Source organism: Rhinolophus ferrumequinum, chromosome 28 (genome assembly GCF_004115265.2).
Source record: "Rhinolophus ferrumequinum isolate MPI-CBG mRhiFer1 chromosome 28, mRhiFer1_v1.p, whole genome shotgun sequence".
Taxonomy (NCBI): Eukaryota; Metazoa; Chordata; class Mammalia; order Chiroptera; family Rhinolophidae; genus Rhinolophus; species Rhinolophus ferrumequinum.
The window spans coordinates 6,409,239-6,433,524 of record NC_046311.1 but is presented as its reverse complement, the minus strand read 5'-3'; the positions used below and the strand labels follow the sequence as shown (position 1 = coordinate 6,433,524).

General features: G+C 43.2%; 1 protein-coding gene across 3 annotated transcripts in view; it reads left to right on the top strand.

The window, feature by feature from the left end:
- AGBL1 (AGBL carboxypeptidase 1) overlaps positions 1-24,286 on the top strand; it is a 563,788-nt gene that overhangs the window by 119,643 nt on the left and 419,859 nt on the right. For 2 of the 3 annotated variants that reach the window (XM_033100349.1, XM_033100347.1), the window contains exons 12-17: positions 998-1,081; positions 1,312-1,392; positions 4,083-4,231; positions 5,440-5,527; positions 13,580-13,724; positions 23,782-23,935. In XM_033100349.1, the coding sequence (XP_032956240.1) occupies positions 998-1,081; positions 1,312-1,392; positions 4,083-4,231; positions 5,440-5,527; positions 13,580-13,724; positions 23,782-23,935 (701 nt within the window). The remainder of the gene's footprint in view (positions 1-997; positions 1,082-1,311; positions 1,393-4,082; positions 4,232-5,439; positions 5,528-13,579; positions 13,725-23,781; positions 23,936-24,286) is intronic. The other variant, XM_033100350.1, reaches the window with a different exon arrangement.

Below are 24,286 nucleotides of genomic sequence, written 5' to 3'. Positions count from 1 at the left end.
GAAAGCACTCTTCAGGGAAGAAACACTGGGTGATGGATTATTCCCAGAATTCAGGAAAGGGAGTGTTGTCTTTGGCTCCGCAAAGTGAGATGAAAATGAAAATTACTAAAGCCAAGGAAAAAATTATTTTCCCTGGAAATAAAATTGAGTCTGCACGCACTAAGGCAGTGGAGCGAAGTGTGCATACCAGAAAGTTTCATTAACTTATTTTCCATTTCATTAGCACATCGATGGCGGATCTCAAGAGCTGCTCCCGCTTGGGCTCCTGGCTGCCATTTCTGTCCTCGGCCTCTGCACGTTACTCACCATGCTCGCGTTCCTGACAGATGTAGCATAGGCGCTGTCCTGGCAATGGAGTCCCGCCAATAGAACATTTCCCTTTGAGTCCAGGCCTTGTGTCAACTTCCCCTTCCCCCTTCTTCTACCCTACCCCAGAGACTTGGATTGGAAATTCAAGGAAAAAATCAGAAAGATCCCTTGGGCTCCCTCCCTCTGTCTTACTTAAATCTCCCACGTGTTGGTGTTTCTCAGACGAAAGGTCGACCTTAGTCTTCTGCAGCAGACAGAACCCAAGGCATATAAATGACTCACAAGTCCAAATGCTTATTGGGTCCTCCCCAGTCCATAGGATGCCAACAGTCAATAACCCTAACTTCGCCCTTGGAAATGTCTCTGCACCAAGGATTGTCTTATTCACACAACTGGAAACATGCAAAGTCCCTTAGCCCAAATGCCCTTGACAAAACTCTCCTTCAAGGAAAGAATCCCTTGACGAAGCTCCAGCATCCCTGCTTCCTACCTCCCTACCGCTCAGCCTGGTTTTATTTATTGATAAAGAAGAGAAGGAAGGAGGGACGGTGCTTTTTGCATGTTTGCAGCTTGAGGTTGAGGTGTTATTAAGCTTTCTTATTTCTCTGATGATGCTCAAGCCCCCTCCTCGATAACCATAGGATGAGTGTGGGCGAACCTTTCAAATGTTTCCAATTTTCCTCTTCAGGATCAAGATCTTTGAAGATGTCCAAAGGTTCATCCAGCCCAGCGATGTGATAAATCAAGTCGTCTTCAGTTTAGATGAGCCTTGGTAAGTGGTCTCATGCATCAGTGGAAGGGGGCGGATGCAGTATGGAGAATTCTGTTCACGCCAGGAGAAGAAGAGCGTTTCGTGTTAGTAATGCGTTCCTTCTCCTGCCGTCAGCATGATGCAAATTTGGGTTCAAACTCGAGAAGAGAAAGCATTTCTCCCAGAGATGTCAAAGTGGGCCCAAGAATAGCCCTGGCTCATGTGTTTGCACGTTCCCTTCCCCATGACAGGCAGGACACTGCTTCCAATTGTCTACGGTTCTCCTCCAAGTTTGAGTCCGGAAATCTTCGCAAAGCCATCCAAGTGCGTGAGTAAGTAAGGAAAGCTGCAGGGGCCACTCCCGGCAGCTCCAGCGCGTGGGGGTGATGGTCTCCTCCCTCCTCTCTGTGCAGTGACCTCACATGGGGAGCTTGAAATCCGCCGTGGCGGGGGTGTTGACACCACGGAAACGGGCAGACACTACACATGAAGGCAGAGTCTAAACACTGAGCAGCACGCCCCTCGGGGACTCACGAGCTGATGTGAGAACGAGGGGCAGACTAGAGGTGAACTTTGAGGAATATGCCTGTGTTCTAATAATGGGTTCATATCTGCATGTGAGAGCATTTTGACTGGACGTTTGTCCTCCCGGTGAGGCCGGGGCTGGTTCTGTGGACATGGAAGGGCGCTCGGAGTCCCCTGCTCCTGTCCCATTTCATGTCGGTGGCTACGCTAGCTGTGTACTTAGGGGGCAGAAACCTTGGGCTCCCCCTAGAGAGGAGAGCCTTCCTTCATTCCAGGGAATGCTCGGTGCCGTGCCTCTCCGCCAGCACCTGCCAGAGCTCTGGTTAATAGAGAAGGATTTCATGGGCCAGGAAAGTTTCCAGGGGCAGAAGAGATTGCTCTTCTTGCTATAACTCTTTCTATGCTGGCAGGGTAGACTCCACCTGCCATTTACCGAAAGGCAAGATACACGATCCATCTTCTGTGGGTGAGCTTCTGAAAGGGACCGTCTGTCCAGAGCAGTTAACGGTGTGGTGGTCACAGGCTCCGGAATCTGACTTAAACCCTTTCCAAACAGCAGGAGGCTTTGAGCAAGTCACCGACTCACTCCATGCTTTTATATCCTCAGCCAAAACGAAGGGACAGTGACAGCAGCCACATCATGGCGATTTTCTGAGAGCGAGATAACACGCAGGACACTCTTAGCATAGAACCTGCCATGAGGGGAGCACTCAGCATTAGCTCCTCTTCAGGGTGGCTCACTGTGCTGAGCCCAGAACTTAGTGTCTCTCAGGCCTGTGTTGTCTCCACCTGAGCAGTGAGTTCTGAAGTTATTTCTTAGAGGAGAGGTGAGTGGTGATCGCTCTCTTTCTGTCTTCTCTCTCTCTCTCTCTCTTTCTCTCTTCCTTCTTCTCCCTCCCTCTCTCCCTCTCCCCCTCTTCCTCTCCCTCTCCTTTTTTCCCCTCCCTAACTGCTACCTCCCCTTCCCCTGTGACTCTCTCCATGGATTATTTCAAGGAAGCCCAACATATAAAACAAGAACAAGTTGAGCTTCTTGGGCTGAAGAAGGGAAAGACCACCGTGTTCGGAACCTTTCTCAACCGTCTTCTCTTTCTTGTTTGCCAGCTCAGTTTCTCCTGCTTCCCATGGCTCCTTCTGTTATTATTCCTTCTCTCCATATATCATGTGCAAAGGATCCAGGAGAGAAGGGATCCAGGATCTGAATCTCCTAGTGGGACAATGACCAGTCCAGGATATGCCTGACCTGCTGGCCTCGCTCAGGTCTCTCTCTCCTGCTATTGGCCATACACCTGCCATTGGCTAGAATGGAGAATCTTAAATGAATCCCTTGTGCTCAGGATAATGGTCAAATGACAGAAAACAAACATACTTGCAGGCGAGGTATTTTCACGGTCACTTTTTTGGAGAGAGCATTATGGATATAGCAGACAATTTGCGGGTCGTGGACTTTCCAGAATGTTCTTATGAGTGCCACTCAGTGGGTCACGCTTTGTTCGTGCTATAGTGCCTCATGCAGTGGTTAGTGTGAGGGGTGAGTTCCATCAGTTAGCTCTGCTCCGATAAATCTCATCCAAATCTCGACCCTCCCACAAATCTCACTACAGAATGCCCTTTATCAGGGGTCCACATGGGAAAGGGTGAATGGACCGGAGCAAACACGTTAGCCTTTCTAGAAGAGCAGCTCCAGGAGCACGCCTAGGGGATGGGACCATCATATTTCTGAAAATGAAATGCCCTAATATGTTTAAGTCAAAACTGCATTGCTAATTCTGTTGCTAAAGCTCAAAAACTTAACCACCTTTGGAAACATAGTGACCGGGAGGGGACACGTAAGAGCCTCCTGGGGGGCTGGACATGACATGACCTGTATCTTGACCTGGGCAATTATCAAACAGGTGTATCGAGATGAACTTGTTTCAGTTCATTGAGTTACAGACTTAAGATTTGTGAACTTTCCTGACGGGAGGTTGTGTCAGTTTTAAAAAGGGAAAAACAACAAACAACCCCTGCATTGCCAGCTCATCTCATATGGGTTGCTTTGCTGAGGATTTACATATTCTATACTAATTAGTCTTTTCAAACAGCACTGCAAGTTTAGACACTGGTCCCATTTTCCACGAGAAGACTGAGGCTCAAGCATCATGTCTAGCTTCCGATAGTAATGGCATATCCAACCAGATATGATTGAACTTTCTCTAGGAAATAGCACCATTGCCTTTTTCTAGCTAGGATAGAAGCTTCATTACGGTTGAATAACAAGACATACTGCCGTTGGGTTACTGACTCTTCTAACACCAAGAAACCGCTGCCCTCCAGCCCTGAATTTCCACAGCCTGTGTCCCATATTGTAAGTTCTAGGTGACAAGTATCACTTACCAGCCACTTGAGATCCCGGGTCTTAGCTCTGCCATCTCTAGACCCCAAGATGGGTAGATTCTTCGTGTTGGAAGTTACCTGGAAGACTTGTAACCCTCTAGTCTCCCTTCTGACATGGCAGGTTCGAGTACGACTTGTTGGTCAATGCTGATGTGAACAGCACCCAGCACCAGCAGTGGTTCTACTTTCGGGTGAGCCGGACGCGGGCTGCTGTCCCTTATCGTTTCAACATCATCAACTGTGAGAAGCCCAACAGTCAGTTTAATTACGGTACGAGCTCGGGGGGCAGCGAGGCTTTGGGGAGAATACCAGGGATGGTGTCATGTTGTGAACATTTGGACTATTATCGGAGGCCCTGCTCGGGTTTCCAGAGGGTGTGAAGTTGGGTTTACCCATTTTGGTTGCTCGGTGTGGCAACGTGGTGGGGGGAGCCGGAAATCCTTGCTGTCCCACGGGGTGTTGTGTTAATACCACACATAGCACTCCACTACTTCCGGGCTGCCTTGCTCCACCTTGCACTTTTTGAGGTCAGTGAACCCTCTGATTGATTTTTTTTTTCCCTCTTTCTCAATCTCCTAAATCTCACAGTAGCAGATGTATTGACCTATTTGTCAGAGACAGGCAAATAGCACAATCCAGCAATGATTGACATTCAAAGAAAGACTCTGGAGAAAGTTGAAATTCTCCTAAATACCGGTGCCAGTTTTACAGGAGACATTCAAGGGCCAAAGACTGACTGGTAGCCCATATTTCCTTTGAACACATGTAGGAATGGGAAATCTTGCACGTTATTGCTGGCTCATAGTACTAATTTCCTGAGCGGCTTTCGGGAAGGAATACGTATTCTCCTATCTGCCGGTCTGATCACAGGCTACTGCCTCCATTTGTCTTGCTGGTGTAGAAACAGGAAATCGGCACCTTGACTCTTGTATTCACGTTGTGTGGCTGCTGTAACATATTGTGACAATCTTTATAGCTTAAAACAAGACAAGTCAACTCTTTTAGAGTACTGGAGTCCACAAGTCCAAAATCAGTTACCCTGGGCTAACGTCAGGGTGTTGAAAAAGCCATGCTCCCGCTGGAGATTCTAGGGGATTTTCTGTTTCCTTTTCCAGCTTTTAGAGCTCCATTTTTTGCATCCCATGGCTCATGGCCCCGTCTTCCATCTTCAGAACCAGCAGCATCGCATATTCAAATTTCTCTCAGCTTCGGTCGCTTTGCTTCTCCTCTGCAGTCTAACCTGTCCAGCCTCCCTCTTCTAAGGACATGTGTGGTGGCATTTGGGGCCCACCAGCATAATCTCCCCATTTCCAGGTCTTTAATTGCAACTACACATTGTCTTTTGCCGTGTAAGGTACCATTCCTAGGTTCCAGGAATTGCCACCTGGATATTGGTGAGGGCCACTGTACAGCCTGCTACAACTCTTTGGCCCTTTTCTCTTTCCCTGGTGGACTCACCCTGCCTTTGTCTTGTGTAGGGATGCAGCCGACTCTGTATTCTGTGAAGGAAGCTCTTCTTGGCAGACCCAGCTGGGTACGGACGGGCTACGAAATCTGTTACTACAAGTGAGTTAGAATATTCTTCGTTTCCTTTTCTCTCCTCTTTTCCGTGTTGCTCTCATAAACCTCAGCAGTCTGTACTTGTCTGCCACACGTGGCGCTGTCTCAGTGACAAACGTCCTGTCCTTCAGAGCATACGCATGTTAAGTGGTGCTCACAGTAGGCCCCAAGAAACAGCTTTTGATTTGTGGAATATGGTGTGTCTTCATGTCAGCACATTAAAAACTTCAGACCTTGTTGGGTGTCAGCAGTTGTACAGACTCGGCCTCTGAGTCGTGCATCAAGCTTTAAGTTCTTGATCTCTTTCCACTTTGTTCCCAGTGAACAAAATGTCTGAGGCACCTGGAGTATTCTAATCCATCCTGTGCTTCAGTTTTCCAAAGTAGACAAGGGTGAGTATGTGATAAATAAATACACATTAGTAAGTGTTTCTCCACAGTAAGGTGATTTTTTCTTTTGATGAAATAGAAGAGAGAAGGTCTTCAGAGTTCACCTTCAACACCTTGTCAATAGCCAGTTTCATCAATTGATCCTGTCAAATTGTAAAATTTAAATTATCCGTATCTTTTGATAAAAGAAATCCAGACCCACACATTGCTTATTTGTGCGTTTTTAGTGGAAAATACGGTACACATTCATAAGACAAGGAAGGATAAGAATTGTTATAACAGGTCGAAAATATATAATTATTAGCTCATTGCTAGTTTTTAATAAAAACTGATAGGCTAGTACTTATTTTCTTGGATAAAGTAAGTCTTTTTCTGAGATGACGCGAGTCCCCTTAAAAAACGAATCAGACATTTTAGAGTTTAGGTTGTTACCAATATCAAAAAGAAATGCCCTTATGCCTCTTGGCTTTTGAGACTGAGGACAGAAGCATTGATAGATAGAAAAGGTCAAGAATTTTGTTTCTCTATCAGACAAAAGGCAGAAATCACCGTAGAGATTTCATCATCTACAAAACACAGAGCTGGGCTAACAGTTTCTAATAAAAGAGTTGGCAGTCTTCAGTCCTTGATGTATTAGGATTTGGACCTGGCTGGTATTTTCATTTTATTCTTCAGAACAGTAGCAAAATATTGCAATTTTGTTGGTTTTCCATTCACCTACGTAGCAATTACTCTCTGGCCCATCTATCTAGAGACTCTCAAGATCTTTCTATGGTCCAAAGAGATTGAGACTCAAAATTACCTCAAGGGAATAGAGGCCACAGCTACAGGGAAACATAATGAAAGCCTTAATTTGAACCTTGGTGTGTCAAGAATAACTTTTATTGTCATCTGAAAATAGTAACCTAAATAAACATGAAAGACCCAGCTTGCAGCCGGCTTGGATCTGGAACTTTGTAAGACACTAGACAAGAAGAGCATACATGGAGCATCCTCTCCCAGTGGGGTATAGCTTTTCCTGTTGCAGGTGGAGAATAAGGAGCAGGTTTAAGGGGACCAAGGGAGAGGTCCCCTTCTGCCAAAAGGAGAAGGAAGGAGCCACATCCAAAAGCCTAAGGAAAGCCAGTGTTAATGTTAATACCTTTTAGATTCATTAACAAGACAGTTGTTCTGTGATTAAAGAGGAGCAGAGGGGTAACAGAAAAACCATGAATGTATAATGCGATTCAGTTTTCGTATTCCAGCCATGAATCCAACAGAGATAAATGGATAAGCTAGCTACATTGTAGTGTAGTTTGTTTTACAATTATCCACGTTATGTTAATATGTTTCCAATAATGTGATCTAAAAACAGGATAGATATGGGTATCTCTGTTCAACCACAGAGCAGAACGCCTCGCCCTATTGTAGAATGCCTTGGAGCATACAGTGTATTTCTTCCTTTATAGCTATTCACAATCTTTGAGTTGATCTGCTTTAGAAGATTTCTTTGCTTCATCCTTGCCTTGATACTCTCTAGTGTATTAATTGGGAAAACTTTACCTCCTCCTTTTTTTGACTTCAGCATGTCCTCAGGAACTCACAAGTTCTATTTCTGTTATGCTGTTAAATTCCCAGATTTAGTGCCGTGCTGTAAAGGGCGTGCCAGGGTGTTCACTGTGGAGAGAGCTATGACCATAGTTCCCAAGTATATATATGGAAAGGTGAAAGCTAAAAGAGACTCAGAAGGAATGGAATATTCATTTCTTCAAAAAGAGACAGCAGTAATGATCTTTTAAGGAGGCAGGCTGACTGTTTTGTGGATTCTGTTGTCATCAGTTAGAAGGTAGCTTTCAAACTATTTTAATAAACTTATGCATATACTTCTAATATAGATTTGTCTATAAATTATTTTAGTTAATAATATGACCGTATTATACTAATGTATTACGTGCATTAGAAAACATGCAAAAGGTTAAGAATTTTAAGTGATGAGAAAAAAAATAAAACAAGTAATTTTAACTGTCTACCTAATTGTTATACAGTTGACCCTTGAACAATGCAGGGGTTAGGGGTGCTGATCCCCCAACACCCCACCCCCACTGTCGGAAACCCACGTATAACTTTTGACTCCTCTAAAACTTAACTACTGATAGCCTACTGTTGACCAGAAGCTTTACCAATAACATAAACCATCGATTAACATATTTATATGTATTATATACTGTATTCTTACAATAAAGTAAGCTAGGGAGTTAAGAAAAGAATAAGGATGAGAAAAATACATTTAAAGTATTTATGGGGAAAAAAATCCATGTATAAGTGGACCCACACAGTCCAAATCCATGTTGTTCAGAGTCAACTGTATTTTTGTACCATTGATAACTCAGGGCTTACTATACCCTTAGCGTTTACCATAAAGAAATATAGTATAAATAGTCTTTTGGATAATTTTGAAATTTTTTGGCTAATTTCCCAGATCTAATTAGATTATTTACACACAAAAAAGAATTCCTAAGAGCTAGTATTAAGAGTAGGAAGGAGTCCGTATCCATTCTTCCTTTTTCTTGGTCATTTCTGCTTCAAATGTAATACTGTTGTCGTTCTGTGGCTTCTCAGCAAAATTAAAAACAAAAAACCCAAACTAATTGTCTATATTGTGAGGTTTAGTTTAATTTCGATAATATTGGTGAATCCACTCAACTCGGCTTCTGCAAACTTGCATACTTTGCCAGAAGCTGAAAGCTGGTGAGCTATTCCTGCTCCTCCCTCAGGAACCCTCTTATACAGCAATCGATACGTAACTACCTGACATGTGAAAACCGGAGATGTAACATGGAAGGTATCTTTCATGTTCCAGCCCCGGGAAACAACAGAGGAGTGTGGATAAGGTTGCTGTATGGGAACCTAGTGGGTTTTATAATTATTCACCACATTGGATTGACTTGGACTGCACAGGGCAGTGGTGTCAAACCTCAGATTAAACCTTAGGTAACCTAAGTCCTTTCTTACTACCTAGATCCCAATAAATTTAAAGAGAAATTCTAATGCTCCCTCCGCGTGATCAGTCACTCCTCTTGCCCTCCCTCCGAGTACCTCCCTCTCCCCTCTCCCCCATGGGATACCCTGTCCCACCCACTTTGCAGACCACTAGGCCAGAAAATAAAAAGTGATTCTGAGACAAAAGAGCATGAATGCGCGGACCCATTTTTTCACGCCTCCTGTACAAGTAACCAAGGACGCTCTTGGTTTCTGCCTTATTTACTTCCCTGCGGTCTGCAGCCTCACACCTTTCTCTCCCAGCTCTGGGCTACAGTAATTTTGGTGCCGAAGGGCAGGGGAGCTGCACGCTGGCAGTGGCCGTGTGATACACCACGGCTGATGTCTTCTGACATTTATCTTCGCTTGTGAGAGGGGATGGAAGAGCTCACTCAGGAAGATGAATGTCACACAAGAGCTCTGCCGTCATGCATCCTTCCGAGGGGTCTCAGGAGAGAGACGGGGGGATTATAGAGCATATTAGAAGCTTCGCAGACACAGAGAAGCCTGGCGACTTGTCTGCCCTGCCTTATCAGATCCTGTTCAGTGAGATGATGCGCCTTGTAGAACTGAGCCATCGTCCTTATGAGATTATCTCATTTGCGCTCTCTCTCAGCATTTGCTTATTTCATGCCCACACAGAGAAAAAGAATGACTTCCCAGCATATTTTTAAGTACAAATGAAAATGGATTGAATTCATAACTACGCATTTGTGTACTTTGCTCTTTGCTTCATTGAAGGCTTTATGATTATAAACAGGCAGATCCTTCCGAAGATAAATGGATCAGGGAATAGAAAAGCCAAGGGAGGCTTTTCGCTGACGAATGGCTGGATCTCTCTCACCTCGGGTCATGGACCCACGATGACCTAGCTAGGATCCAGCAAATCGGAGAGCACACTTGATTTCACCAGGCTTCTTCTTTCTGGAGGAGGGAAAGTCTTTGCAATCACACTTCTGCCACTCGTTGATGGGGTGACTGGGCAACTTAGTCCAGCCTCTCTCCACCTCAGATCGCACGTCTGTAAAAGGGGGATAATAATAGCATCAACCTGCTAGACGTACGCATAGTCTGAAAATGAAATGAACTGTGACAAAGCCCATGGAAAGCTTAACACAGTGCCTGGTGCAGAGTCTGTGTTCATGAATGTTAGCCATTATTATCACTAATGAGTAGAAACGTCTTCCGTCAAATACAATGGCATAAAGAATCATCGTGGTATGGATCGTTTTCACTGGCCCTTATCTGGATTATTTTACATTCCTTCTGTTACTTTTAAGTTGATAGGAGGTCCTGATTTATGAAGACCAAAACTTCAAATTCATACTTGATGAATTGGGCCAAAAAAAAAAAAAAACCCTTGTTTTTTATCCGTTCCTAAGAAATAGGTGATAGAATTTTTTAAAATCTTGGTTTTGAAGTGAGCCCACACCTGGGATTGAATCCTGCTTACTATGCCTGTGGTACGGAGTTACTCCAGACCCTTAACATCTGGGATCCCCATTTTCCCTATCCGTAGAGTGTCTATGATAATACCCTCAAAAGAGATCATTAGGATTGGAGATAAAATATGTTAAGCATCCTAAACATTACTGCCGTAGGCCCATTTATTCTGCAAACGTTAACGGGACAGCTGCTAAGTTTAGGTGTTGTGCCATGCATGAAGGTACACAAATGAGTCAGCATGACCCTGCCAGAAAGTGTTGGCAGGGAGGGAGACACCCGTGGAATAACACTAGAACAGGGCTGATATCAGGGAAGGCTTCCTGAAGGAGGAAACATTTGAGTTGAGTCTTGAAGAAAGAAGAGGACTGGGCTGGATGAAGAAGGAGGAAAGGGTTTTCTACACAAAGGAAGAACATGGGAACCATTTGAGATGGAAAGGATGAATGTTACTGCCTTGCAAACACCCCTCAATATGTTCACCAATATGTTCCCAAATAATTGGGAAAACCGAAAATAATATGTCAATGGGATCTCAGTTTATTGTGAACAAACAGAATTGTAGCAAGCCAAAGTGCTTCACTTTAGGGAAATCACAAGCCTTCCGCGTTGAAGAAGGGGGTCTTACAGAGGGTTAAAGGTCTCCGAAAAGGAATGTTTCCTAATGGTAGAGTCATTTTCTGGATCCTCCGTGGGGAAGCCTGAATTTTGTTGTAGGTTCAGCTAGAATTGAAACCCCAGACTAGGGTGGTCACTGAATCTCTTTTAGCTAAAACCCGTCCTGAATGAGGTGATATCCATTTTTCTTAAATTCCAGCAGTCTGCAACCACCCTGGGAAGGCATATCAGTGGGAAGCTTTTACTGTTGCCCATGAGAATCTTGTCCGGCAAGCTATAGCAGAGGTGTGTGCGTGCACGCGCGCTGGGCGTGTGAGAAAGTAGATGCATATAGCTCAAACGACCATTCGAATCCCTTACACGTCCCTTAAATCACTATGGCCGGGGCCCACAGACGCTCAAAAGCTAAGAATGACCCCGTTTTATTTTGCTGTTCCTTCCCTGGAGTGTGGGTTTGGTTTGAGTGGCAGGTAAAGCACAGGGATGGGGGTGGGTTTCACAGTCCCCTTTCCTTGCTCTGTCTTGATCTCCCCAGTGACTGGGGAAGAAAGGGTGAGTCTGCTGCGTGTGAATCTGCCTGTGATTTCAGGTGCTCAATAGTACAATAGGAAACTTAAAAAGAAGCAAAGCTCATGTCAAATGAGACCACCCCCCCTTGCCCTCAGGGGCACCTGTTAATCTTGAGGAAAGGTGCACTCCATTATCGGTAGGTCAAGAGCTTTGGGATGGTGTATTTCCACCTGCCTTTACATTCAGGTTGGGGCTGTGTGTGTGTTCACATGCTCATACACGGATGCTTCCGGGTGAAGCTCTCCTCCACGCTTTGATCGATCGTCTGAATGTTGACCCTTTTGACCAGCTCTTTTCATTCCGGTTCGCTCTTCCATTGTAAAAAGGTGTGATTGACTCGTAGGTTCAGCTCAGTGCAAACTGAACGTGTATTTGCAAGGGAGCCTGTATGAGTGAAATCAGAGAATAAAAGATAGAGCACATGTGGCTGGCATACTTTCTGAGCTACCATCGGCTTCATTACATGCTTTCTAATAACCAGAGCTTTGGATCGGGGAGGCTATAGAACTTGGGGGAAATCTGGAAAGAGTAGACTCAATGACGTATTGAGATTCAGATGGCTCCACGGGCAAAGGCGCCTTTTTGGAGTTTCAAGTCCTGTAGTCACAAAGGAAATGGGTCCTATTCATGTGATGTTGAAAAGCTGGGTTGGATAATCACTTGGGGCTCACATCATTAGGGTGTATCCTTCTTTCTCTAGAATGACCAAGGCTCCAGGCTGCCATGTTGGAAGAAACTGAGGCAAGAGAAATGTAGCAGGCCACAGTCCGTGGGACTGCCAGGTTTTCTTACTCCCATTTCTACTTTTATAAGTATATAACCCCCCCACAAAACCACAAGAATCTAGACAGTAGATTTTCTCTTTTTTTCCTTTCATGCTTTGGTGGGGGTAGCATGAAGGGAGCCAAAAGGCAGAACAAAATAACCCGTTTTTTTTGTTTTTTTTTTTTTAATGTTTTGCAAGAACACATGGAGTAATTGTCTGCTATTTCTGCCCTCTCCCCACCCTTTCCCCCAATAAAACCCCAAAGCACAGTGGACCAGTAAGCCAACATTGTATTGTAAATTTTCAAAGGTGGAATGACATCTTTTGGTGTCCGGGTGTGTTTTGCATTTATAACGCAGTCTTGATGGTAACTTTTCTCGGGAAAGCCTGCAGCTGTCTCAGCATCAGCAGGCAAGGCAAGAACGTGTCTGACAGCATATGGGGAAACGATTGTTTGGAATGTACTTCTGGGGACAGTTTGCTTTGGTACTGTTCTCTGGGGTATCAAAAGTGGTTCTTCTCCTTTGACAAAGGAAAATGCGCACCCTCAAGCTATGAAGCTGAACCACGTTTGGGGTGAGAAATGTTTTCCTTTGGGAGGAAAGTGTTGTATAGTGGAAAGAACCAAGACTTTGCAGACAGATCTGGGTTCGAATCCTGTATTGACCACTTACTAGCTTTGCGACCTTTGACGAATTCGTTTTTCTCAGCCTTTGTTTCTTCATCTCCACAAGGGGGTGGTTCCAATGATGACACAAGATGGCGTACGTTAAGTTTTGAGTTGGAACTCAGCATATAGTGGTGATTGCTAATCAGCCCCCATGGCAGGGGGAAGAGAAAGGAGAAGCTGTATTCTGTGATCTAGGGAGAGGCAGAGTTTGGGCAACCTCAGGTTTGGGGAATAAAGTGTACGTTTGCAATAGAATCCCAGGAAAAACCGAATCATTCACATTTTCCTCCATTTTCTACCTCAGTGACCCTAAAGCCTCATTTTCAGACACAGCAAGAAAGGGCCTGTGTCATATATGGCACAGTTGGGAGGCAGGTGCAGCAGTCTAGGCACTGCCGATTTGGCTCGTGCCCCGGCAGTGAGTTCACTTGTACAGTCCTCTCTGTTCTAAATTTCACCCACAAAGCGTTTCGGGTGAACACTTTGCCAGTTATGTAACGCGAGAGGCATAGAGCCCCTAGGACCCTAAATGTCTGTTTCCTCCCCCTGTCACTCACTCTCCCCTTTTCTTCTTCCTCTTTTAGAAATCATTACCGCCAGAGTGCAGCTGTCGCAGGGGGAGCACCTAGGACGTGTTACTATACCCTCACCTTTGCTGTCACCTTCCCGCACAGCGAGGATGTGTGCTACCTGGCCTACCACTATCCGTACACCTACACTACCCTCATGGTAACTTCCGCTTTACAGCGTTACCCGCGCAGGATTAGAGGGGCTCTCTGAGCTGGTCCTGACATAGTCAGGACACCCTGATCCTAAGGGACCCAGGCTTTGTTGTCACTGATTTGATGGTTTTCTGTTGGTCCCTTGAACAGAGCACGAGGCTGAGGTCATGACATTCTAAAGGGCCCAGTGGCATGCGGTCTCCTCATTGGTGGGTTGAGGGTAGGAGGTGGGACATTTCTTAGGGGCTCTAGCTTCAAGGAACCCTCAAGTTAAACATGAAGTAGTGAGATTGGAGGGAGGTCATCCAGTTGAAATGGGGTCAAAGTGTAGGGGAGGCTGAGATGCAAATTGAAGGGGTGGAGACTCATTGAGAGGAGTAAAGCAGAAAGCAGGAAGGTGAAGCTTGGAAAACCTCCCTGAGTCTGTGAGCAAGCAACCACTTCAGCTTTTCTGGTGGTTCCCATGGCCATGGGCTGGAGGAGCAGATAAGAAGAGAAGAATAAAACCCTGAGTTACTGCAATGAGGGCCTTGATCTTTTTATGAGAGGCGCGTGGTGTAAGTCAGGCCAAACGTGAAGTTAGCATTCTGTGTTCTAGCAGGCCCTGCAAAAGGTTCATGAGGCAAATTTTAACGAACGGCTTAAACCATGCCATCCTCTGTCATTTGCAATAGCTGGCAAACCATCCCTTTCCTCTAGCTATTTCATGGTCATCCTGAGGATGAATGAGCTAATACATCTTCCTTGAAGCACTTTCATCCTCTATGTTAATGCAAAGTGTTATTAGCATATTTATAATACTGTGTGTGTATATGAGTGTATAGATCACTCACCCTGAAGGATGAGCTTTTTCATTTTAAGTCTGTGGTAAGGAGTTTGGAAAAGATAATAACCAAGAGCATCTTTACCTTCAAAAGGAATGTGCAGGTATAAACGAATTTCTTTCCCCCCCAATCGAGAAGGCATATCGTAAACCATTTGGCTAACTGCTTCATGGAAGTACGTCTGCCCTTCTCACCATATGTTGTCTTGCCGAAAGAGAGATTTTTACTGTTTTCCAGATTGCAGAAGATACACAACTAGTATTATTTGTGTATCACAGTTAGAGATCTCAAGAAGTTAATCCAAGAAATGTGCTTCACGAGCTAGGCTGTAACAAGCTGTGTTTGTTGTAAAACATGCTTCTTGCCTTTAGGGACTCAGAAGAGGCAAGATTCACAATCCCCTCCCACAGCTGTTCTTGTCTCACCTGTGAAACATGGCACGTGAAAATCTGCTGGGGGAGCAGGTTCCTTTGTGAATGCGTGTTGACCTTTTCCCGTGGGGGTATCATCCAGGCAGGTGCCTCCAAGCTGATCAGAAGTCTGAAACTCCTTCACCCAGGCCTGGACTCCATCCGTGTTCTTACTCTGAATTTCAGACTTTGAATCAGCTTGTAGGCACCTAGCAAGAACCCACCAGAACATCTTGGGAGAAGAATGGGACCATGTTGGGGGAACAGCATACGCCGCTAAATTCCATCCATGGTACTCAGCATTATCGATCCCATTTGTGAGTTGGTGGCTTGAACTCAACCGTCAGAGACTATGTAGTCAGACAACTTGGTCACTACACGTACGCATATTAGTGGAATGCCGTCGCAATGGCTATTGTATGTCATAGCGTGTGCCCCTGGGATCCACTTACCTTTTGTCTTCTTGTCAGACCAGCACACAGGGTTGAAATTTCCCAATCAACAATGGCTTTGGAGCCATTGGGGTCAGTGGGGCGATAATTGCGTCTTGATGGGGACAAAAACACGAGGAAAAAGGACCCCTTCCCCCAGTCAGTCGGCCTCGCTGAGAAGGAAAGAAAAGTCTTATTGACTGGTGCTCTTTGGCTTGTTCCTTAGCCTGTGGACTGCGAATCTCTTCCCACTAGGGGAGTTTGAGGAGAGTTAATGAGAAAGAGAGATGAGAAAGGGGATACCTTTTCATTTCTCCTAAATGAGTAGGACAGAGTAAGAAAGACAGTTTGTAACTTGAGAGTGAAAAATGCATATATTCAGTTACAGGTTTTACGGGTCCAATAGTGTACGGTCTGGGCCTCTCTAGCTTTAAGACAAAAATGGACTCTGTGACTTCTTCTAAAAAACTCTTCCTCCCGTCATGGGCAGAATGAATACATCCTATAATGCATACTAGTCATTTTTATTTTGGGACATATCCTAAGGAGAAACAGTTTTTCTTCCAACAGATCAGTGGAACATTAAATGTGAATGAGACCCCAAGGGCAGTATTAACTGTACGATACTTGGGGTTTATGCAGAGGGGTAGAAAAATACATTTCTAGGTGGAGGTCACAATTTGTAACTCTCTTGTAACATGGATTATGTTTAATAATTACAGGCATTTTTATAGCAGCGGACATATAATGTGGGATGTTTCTCAACATGAATATAATTTTGCAACTTAAAAATTTTTATTCTCTTATAATAAGAGAATTAGTATTTTTTTTTTCAAATTGATATCTTCCAGATGCTTGCCAGCACTGTGTTGGATAATTATCCAAATTAGAGTATTAAAATAAAGCTAAAAGAAAGAAATGCAATCTTATTATAATTATGAAGCAAGCAAAAGTTCTATTGTAATCATCCATATTAAGCTATCAGTAATTGCAATAATTCTTAAAGTGTTGTTAGCAATACTTGTTAAAGTATTTGGATTATGTTGTGCATTACCTCTGGGAAGCCAGTAGTATTGGTTGAAAGTAGGACCCCAAGAGAGTTTCTGATGGACATTTTATTTTATTTATTTATTTTTTTAATTTTAATTTTTTTATTATTTTATTTTTTTATTAGTTTCAGGTGCACAAGGCAAAGAATACTTAGATGTTTATCATTTATATCCCTCACACTGTGTGAACCCCCCTCCCCCATCCCCCATCTCCCTGACATCGCACAGAGCCATTACATTTCCACTGTCTCTATTCCTAATGCTGTACTCCGCTTCTTGTAAGTGTATACATATATATATATAAAATCATAGTTGGCATTTATTATCATTCAGCTTCAGGTGTATAGTGCAGTGATCAGGCATCTACATCATCCCCGAGGTGGTCTCCCAAATGGGACACGTGCCCATCGGACACCCCACAAAATCTCCACAACATTATTGATTACGTTCCCCAAATTTTCAAGACCCCATGGCCATCTTGTGGTTACCGACTGTTTTCTAATCCCCTCACCTTCCCCCTTATCCCCACCCCCCCGCCCATCTAGCAGCCCTCAGTTTTCCCTCTGTGTCTCCAAAACTGTTTCTGATTAGTTCATTCACTTATTCTCTTCTTTAGATTCCACATATAAGTGAGATCATATGGTATTTGTCTTTCTCTGTCTGACTTATTTCACTTAACATAATGTTCTCTAGGTCTGATGGACATTTTAGAGGTTAGCAAAACGGGATCTCACGGAGACCTTGTAACTGTATGAGTTGGCATGAGACAAGAAAAGTCATCATAAATAGGATCCATCTGTCGGGATGGCATAAGGACCTTAAAGGGTAGAGTAGGGTTTTTCACCAGACTTATATCCCTACTGTGGTAGATGCTGCCACTGTTAGCTTTGGAGATGAAATGATGTGTGGTGTAGGGAAAAAGGGAGGGAGAGGGAGAGGGAAAGGGAGAGAAAGGAGAGAATTAGAATACTGTATGCACAATCTCTCATAAAGGTCTCCGAATAAATAAAGAGTTTAGAATGTGTCAAGTGGGAAATGTTGACTCACCCAGGGCAGATGAAAGGTGCAGTGAATAAGTCATAAATCAGTGCTGTCACGTAATCAGCGGAGAGAGACCTACCCTGGTTTGGGCTCACACAGAAGACAGGCACCAATAAAGGGTCTTGATGTTGAGGTGACCTGGCAGGCCATGCCAGAGGCTGTCGGGATGGGCAGGAATGGTGGACCCATGGATCGCAGGAACCCTGAATTCCGGGGTATTGCGTGCAATGGAAGAACAGGTTTGGGAGTCCGTCAGACCTGGATTTGACTCTGAACTCTGTGTTTTCTTGCCGTGTAGCCATGGGCAAGCTACTTAACTTCTCTGTGCCCCAGTTTTCTCCTCTGTAAAAGCGAAAATAGAAACGCAGTTACTATATGGGCTGTTGTGAAGATTAAATAACTTGATACATGGAAAGTTTTAGCTAAGTGTCTGTATCTAGTTAGCCAGACTAGCTGGTAACCATCAGAGCATTTATTCTCTGTTTTTACAGTGATGATGTGATCATTTTCTCCGTTGGACTGATTGGAAGATACCCATTCCATAATTTATAATACAATTAAAATTATGTTAAAAATCCAAATAAAGGACAAAAAAGAAGTAAATACTACTGATGGTTGTAAAAAAAAGTCCAAATAAAGCACTGTAAAGAAAGACACACTGATTGTGGTCTTAGGGTCGTTCGTTACAATTATTTTTTCTTTACTCTCTTTTCCAAGTGATCAGCAGTATGTATAACTGCATTTATTTTTAATGGAAAAAGGATATTAAAATCATCTCTTCTTTGTAATCAGCAGATCTGTGCGTAGACACCTAGAGACTACTTATTTCTCTCACTTCTTAAAGTGAGTCCGTGGAACATAGGGAGAGTGGTATTGGCAGACGCAGGCAGTTTGAGGAAGCTCATTACAACCCGCTTATGCAGGTTCTGTTGCTTTTATTTAGTGTAAAGGTGTCGTTTGTTCTTCTCTTGTAATGAGGAGCCGCCAGTGCTCCGATGGGTGTATTTAAGTGACACCTGAGAACTCGGCAGTCTACAAATAAAATAGGCCATCTCCTTAGGGGTAAGCTTTCCTCTGAATTCGGGGGACGGAGAGTGTAGCCGATTAGGGATTAACACTAAGAAACGATTTCCAAGTGTGGAGTGCTTCTCACTTTGTCAGTAGCCGTGAGCAGGGTAACCTGCTGAGGTCACGTGCAGCCTTTTAAGGAAGTTTTAAGGGAACAGACAGTTAATGGGCAGGGGGTGGGGGTAGGAAACTGTGGAGAAGCAGCATTGAGGCTGCAGGTGAGGTTATCAGCCTGATACCTTTCACGAACAGGTAGAATTTTCTTTGGAGAAGACAACCTCTCTGGGGGTTTCCATAATTGCTTTGAACTCATTCCCATAGTTGTAAAGAAACCCACCCACGTGGCTTCTGCAGGGTTGTCATTTCAGTTGGTGCTTGGTGCATACATTCAGGGACCCTGCTTCCCTCATCAGCGACCCCAGTTAGACGTGGCCTCACTGGGCCAGAGATGGGCGCGTTCACCTAAAAATCGTTTTCAGGAGAGCAATGCAAAGCCGTTTTGCAAAAGGAAATCCAACAGAAGTTTATCATTGGCTTGCTTCTGGAAATCTTCTGTTGGACTGGAGCAGGATAGTGTGCTACGTAAAGAGTGGGGGTGTTCCATATTTGGTAGGAGACAGATTGATTGTTCATTGAGGGGTGCAGGGAGATGGCAGCATGAACAATTATAGTTTACAGAAAATGAGCTTAAGCTGAAAGGTATTCGGCATTTGTTGAGTTCTAATATTATTAGTCACAAAATAATGTAATAAAACATAACAGATTTCATAATAGAAGAAAAGTTTCAAACTTTGCTTCCACCTGCATTTTCTTCTAGGGAGCACTTTACGGTGACATGGCCCCAGTGATTTTTTTTTTTTTTTTAACTTTTCTCTCCTAGCTAATTGTGCTTAATGACTTCTGTAGACAAACCTGCTCTTCCAATATCTGATTCACAAAATCTAGATTTCAGTTTTTTTTTTTTTTGTTTTTTTTTAAGATTTGGCGTCAGACACCAAAGAGCTGTGGCCTATTTGTAACTTGGTGACATCACAGAACGGTGGTCAGTGTTTTTCTTGAGAAGGCTCTCCACCTAGCCCCCGGCCCCCTAACCCCTTGCAGCCCCTCGAGTAAGGACCCTTGTAGCCATGCTAAAATGTGCAAAAGATAGCTTTGATGGCAAAAAACAAACCATACGGAAACAATGCGGCAAAGACAGCGTTTCCCAGAGCACGTGTGTCAGCACTCCAATGTCCTGGAGATCTCGAGAGAAAAACTGTGTGCTACATTTTTCTTGTAAGAGTTCACAATGCATCCTGGCCTATTAAAAGAGTCTGAAAAATTCTGCAGCCATGAAAACGTTTTTATTTTCGTCAACTCACCATGTTCCAAGTGCTTTGGCTGTGAATTTCTCGCCCATCCACCTCGTGTGCCACCCCAGCTCTTAAGTAACAACCTGTAGAATACATTTTGGGAAATGCTGTAGGAAAGAATATTGTTTTCCTAGTTTAGGAGGCCTAGAACCTTGATAGGAATTGTGACGCAGGGTCTATTCAGTCTGGATTTTAATAATAAATGATACCGGGAGCAGCTTTCACCCAGAATTTTATGGAAGTGATTAAAATAATCGATTACTGTCACAGAGAATACCATTTAAATCTAGCACTATCTTCATTCTCTTAACTAAGGTGCTGGGATTTTTCTTAACCAGGATGGTAACATACAACTGACGTTCTGATTGGGACATTTCCATTCTTATCCCATGTCATCTCTCCCGGGATACCAGACGTCCACTTCTTTTATCATGGCTTTAATTACCCTGATTTAACATTGATTTTTCTGTTTACTACACGAATTTATTCAGTGAGCTTCTTTTAGGAGGATGTTTTTCTATTTCCAAATGGTTTTCTTTTTGCTGTTTTTTTTTAAAACCATTTTTACTTAAGTTTAACTTTATTTAATTGTTGTTAGAAAATGGTTTGTACAATATCTGCTTTTATTTGAAAATTTATTGAATTTTTTATAGCCCTGTATATGATTAATTTTTGTAACAGTTCCATGGATGTTTGAGGGGAAGAAAGGATGTTCTTTATGCAGTTTGACATATATCTATAAAAAACAATATTGTTCAAATACACTATATCATTATTTTTGAGGAATTGATTTATTTAAGACTGAGTTACTGTCTTAACGTCTCCCACTCCTAGTACAGTTATTTCCCCTTCTGCCATTTTGGCATTGCATACTTCAATCCTGTGTTATTTGATTCTTAAGATTTATGAGTTTTATATGTTTGTTGTGAATTGTGCCCTTTATCAGAATAAGATGTTTAAATCCCATTTAATGTACTTGTGCTTGAATATGACTGTCATATATTACTATTGCCATTCCTGCTTTAATTTATGTTTGTGTAATCTTTTAGTTTTCATATTTCTCTTTTAAGACATTTTAGTAGAGGCAAACAATAAAGAGATCATTTAGGCATGTTTTTATATACATCATGCTTCCCCCTCACCCTCTTTTTAAAAGTCCCTCTTGTATACCATATGCAGTGGGATTTTAAAACACGAATCTGAAAGATTTTGTCATTTAATAAGGATGTTTAACCTATTTATACTTATAACAATTTTTGGTGTACTATCATTTTGATTTTATGCTATTTTCATGCTTCATTGCCCCTTCCTTCCTTCCTTCCTTCCTTCCTTCCTTCCTTCCTTCCTTCCTTCCTTCCTTTCTTCCTTTTCTCCTCCCCCTCCCCCCTCCTCTTCTTCTTTTTCTTCTCTCTCTCTCTCACACACACACAAAATGGACCAATCATATTTTCTTTGATTTTTATTTTTCCCCTAAGTGTTTATAATTCTACTAGTACTTCCCTTTTACTTCTTAAAAACGTACCTGCACCTATCTTTCTCCATTAATAATAACAGTTAAAATTGAGGGTTTCCAGTGTGACTTTTTACATACAGTATATGCCTAAATTATAGTAGCCATTGAATGATGTAGGTAGTGCTATTTTTATACACATTCTAGAGAGGAGAAAATTGAGTCACATAGAGGTGAAGTACAGAATTTGCATAACTTTTCCGAATCCATAGCCAAAATTGGAACGGCAGTTTGACTGAAGAGCCTGCTCTCTTAGTCATCTTGCTATGCTGCCTTTCCATTTTTAAGGATTAAGTAACATTATGCTGTCCATGTAAATTGAAAAAGTTAGTATTTTGTTTTACTTTATTTCTCATTTACACATCTCTTTTCAATTTCATTTTAGAACCAGATGATGACATTAAAATTTGATAATATATATTTTCTCCCTAAAGAATATTTTTTTTAATGATTGTCTCATGCCGTAATCATGTTTTCAACAGTTATTTAGACTTAAACCTTATTTAACTGGATGGTCCTTTTATCTTGTTCTTTAGTTTGATTTTGGAGCAGTTGAAGTATGTCTTTAAGTTACTGTTTCCAGTAAAGATAAGGTGATATGTTTTCTGAATTCTTGCATATCTGAGCATGTATGTTACAATTGCTCATGAAGGAAAAAGTTGGCCGTTTATAGATTTACTGGATTATAATCCTTTCTATTTTCAAACTCTTAGCAGTACTTCATTTCCTCTGGCATCTAGTGTTGCAGAAAGAAGTATGACCCAAAAATGTTTTGTGTATATATATATGTGTATGTGTAAAGGTTTATCTACATATACACACGCATATACACCCACACTCACTTTTTAAAAATAACCTTAATTGTAGACTGCAACCCCTTTCTCCTTAGAAAGGAGCCATGGTGTTGGGTTGAGGTTGGCCATCAAATGCACAGGACTAGGCTTCATCCAGAACCAGATCATCCTTGAGATAGGACGCAGGGCAGGCAACAATACTGCATGCGTGGAACAGGCTCAGTAAGGGTCTCTGGACTCCCAGGCACCCCCTTCTTTGTCCTGGTCACTCTTCATTAGGCGCACGTGTGGTCCTGGGACATGAGCTGATCTCAGCCTAGAAAGCCGGCAGCTCTGGGATTTCTTCAGCTTTCGTACTTTGCTAGTGTTGTAGGCCCTTTGGTTCTGTGTGTTTGTGCACAGTGAGTGAGCCTCCTGTCTCTGCAGGGGCATGAGACTGCCTCCCAGTCTCCAGAGCAGGTGCATTTCAACAGTACCTGACACTCATTACTCCTCAACTCCGAGAATGAAGTACGTGCAAAGGTTTGGTTGAATACATGCACCTCAGCCAACTTCTCATCTCGAATCTGGGATAGACATGCTCCTTACAATTCCTTTACTTAGTATTGTGTCCAAAGCCGGCTCCCAGAAACATCAGAAGAACCTGTTTCTAAGACACACCTGAGTGTGTTGCTTACCGTGGTGTAATAGGCAGAATAATGCACCCCTCCCCGCCCCCGAAGATGTGCACACCCTAATCCCTGGAACCTGTGAGGATGTTACTCTGCATCTTTACATCTTTGCAGATGTGATTAAGTGAAGGATCTTGAGATGGGGAGATTATTCTGGATTATTGTGTTGGGTCATATTTCTTGGTCTTTGAACCCCTTCCTCCATCTTCAAAGCCAGCGGTGGTGGCCTGACTCCTCGTGCTGTCATCTCTCTCTGGTTCTTTGCAACTGGGTGAAATTCTCTACTTTCAAGCACTTTTGATTAGGTTGGTCCCCACTGGATAATGTGGGATAATGTCCCATCTCGAGTGATTATCCCATTTCTGTATCTTTCTGTGTTTTAAGTGAGTGTTTAAAAAGGGAGAAGGGGTAGGAAAAATCAATTGCTACCAGTTAGTTGTTCTCTGTGCTTGGCTTGCCCACTGGATCCATAGTTTTCTTCAGTATGCTCACAACTCTCCTTATATTGCTCAGTTTTAAAGTACCATGTGCTGCTGAAGCTCTCTATGCCATGTCCCCGAGTGTCCTGGGTAGGCTCTAGCATCATGGTAACCACATTTTTTACATGCCGCAGTGATGGGAAAGATGCTGTATGCCCCTGCCCTCTTGCTTTCAGTGCCCTGTGAACACACTCTATTACGCTGTCACGTTCAGTAATGATACTGATGCTTGCTGTTCTGCCTCACTGAACTTCTCCTAGGTAGTAGGAATAGCCCCGTTTTTAATCACTTAGTGCCTAATACTGGGCAGATTAGGTTAACAAAAATACATCCTAGCTATAAGGAGTCATGTGAATGTAAGCTTTGTTGTTTGTTTTCTAGTATTGTCATTATCAAAAGTATTAATAGTCGATACTTCTGTCTCATTTCTTCCAGACTCACCTTGATATCCTGGAAAAAAGTGTCAACCCCAAACAGGTTTACTTCCGGCAGGAGGTTCTCTGCCAGACGCTAGGAGGGAATTCCTGTCCGCTGGTGACCATCACGGCCATGCCCGAGTCAGACAGCACTGACCATCTAGAGCAATTCCGTGAGTAAAATGAGGACCCTCTTCTTTGAAGATTTGGTGGTGAGGGGGTGTCCACCCAGTCTTGGAATGCACTCTGTGCCTTTGAAATCAGAAGTTTCATAAAGGGTTGTGGACTGGTCCATCTTTATAGAAATGCACCCCCAAGTCTTGGACTGACCCAAAGGATAAATACTAATGTCACTTGGTTGTTAAAGGGAGAAAAAAAATAAATGACAAGCTGTCAGGGAGATGAAACGGCTCAATGGCACTGAGAGCAGTTTACTAGTGACGTCACTTCCTCTTCCAAACAGAACTAAGACTCTGAATCACATTTTCCAACCTCTAATCCAGAGACTTTTCTCATCATGATCA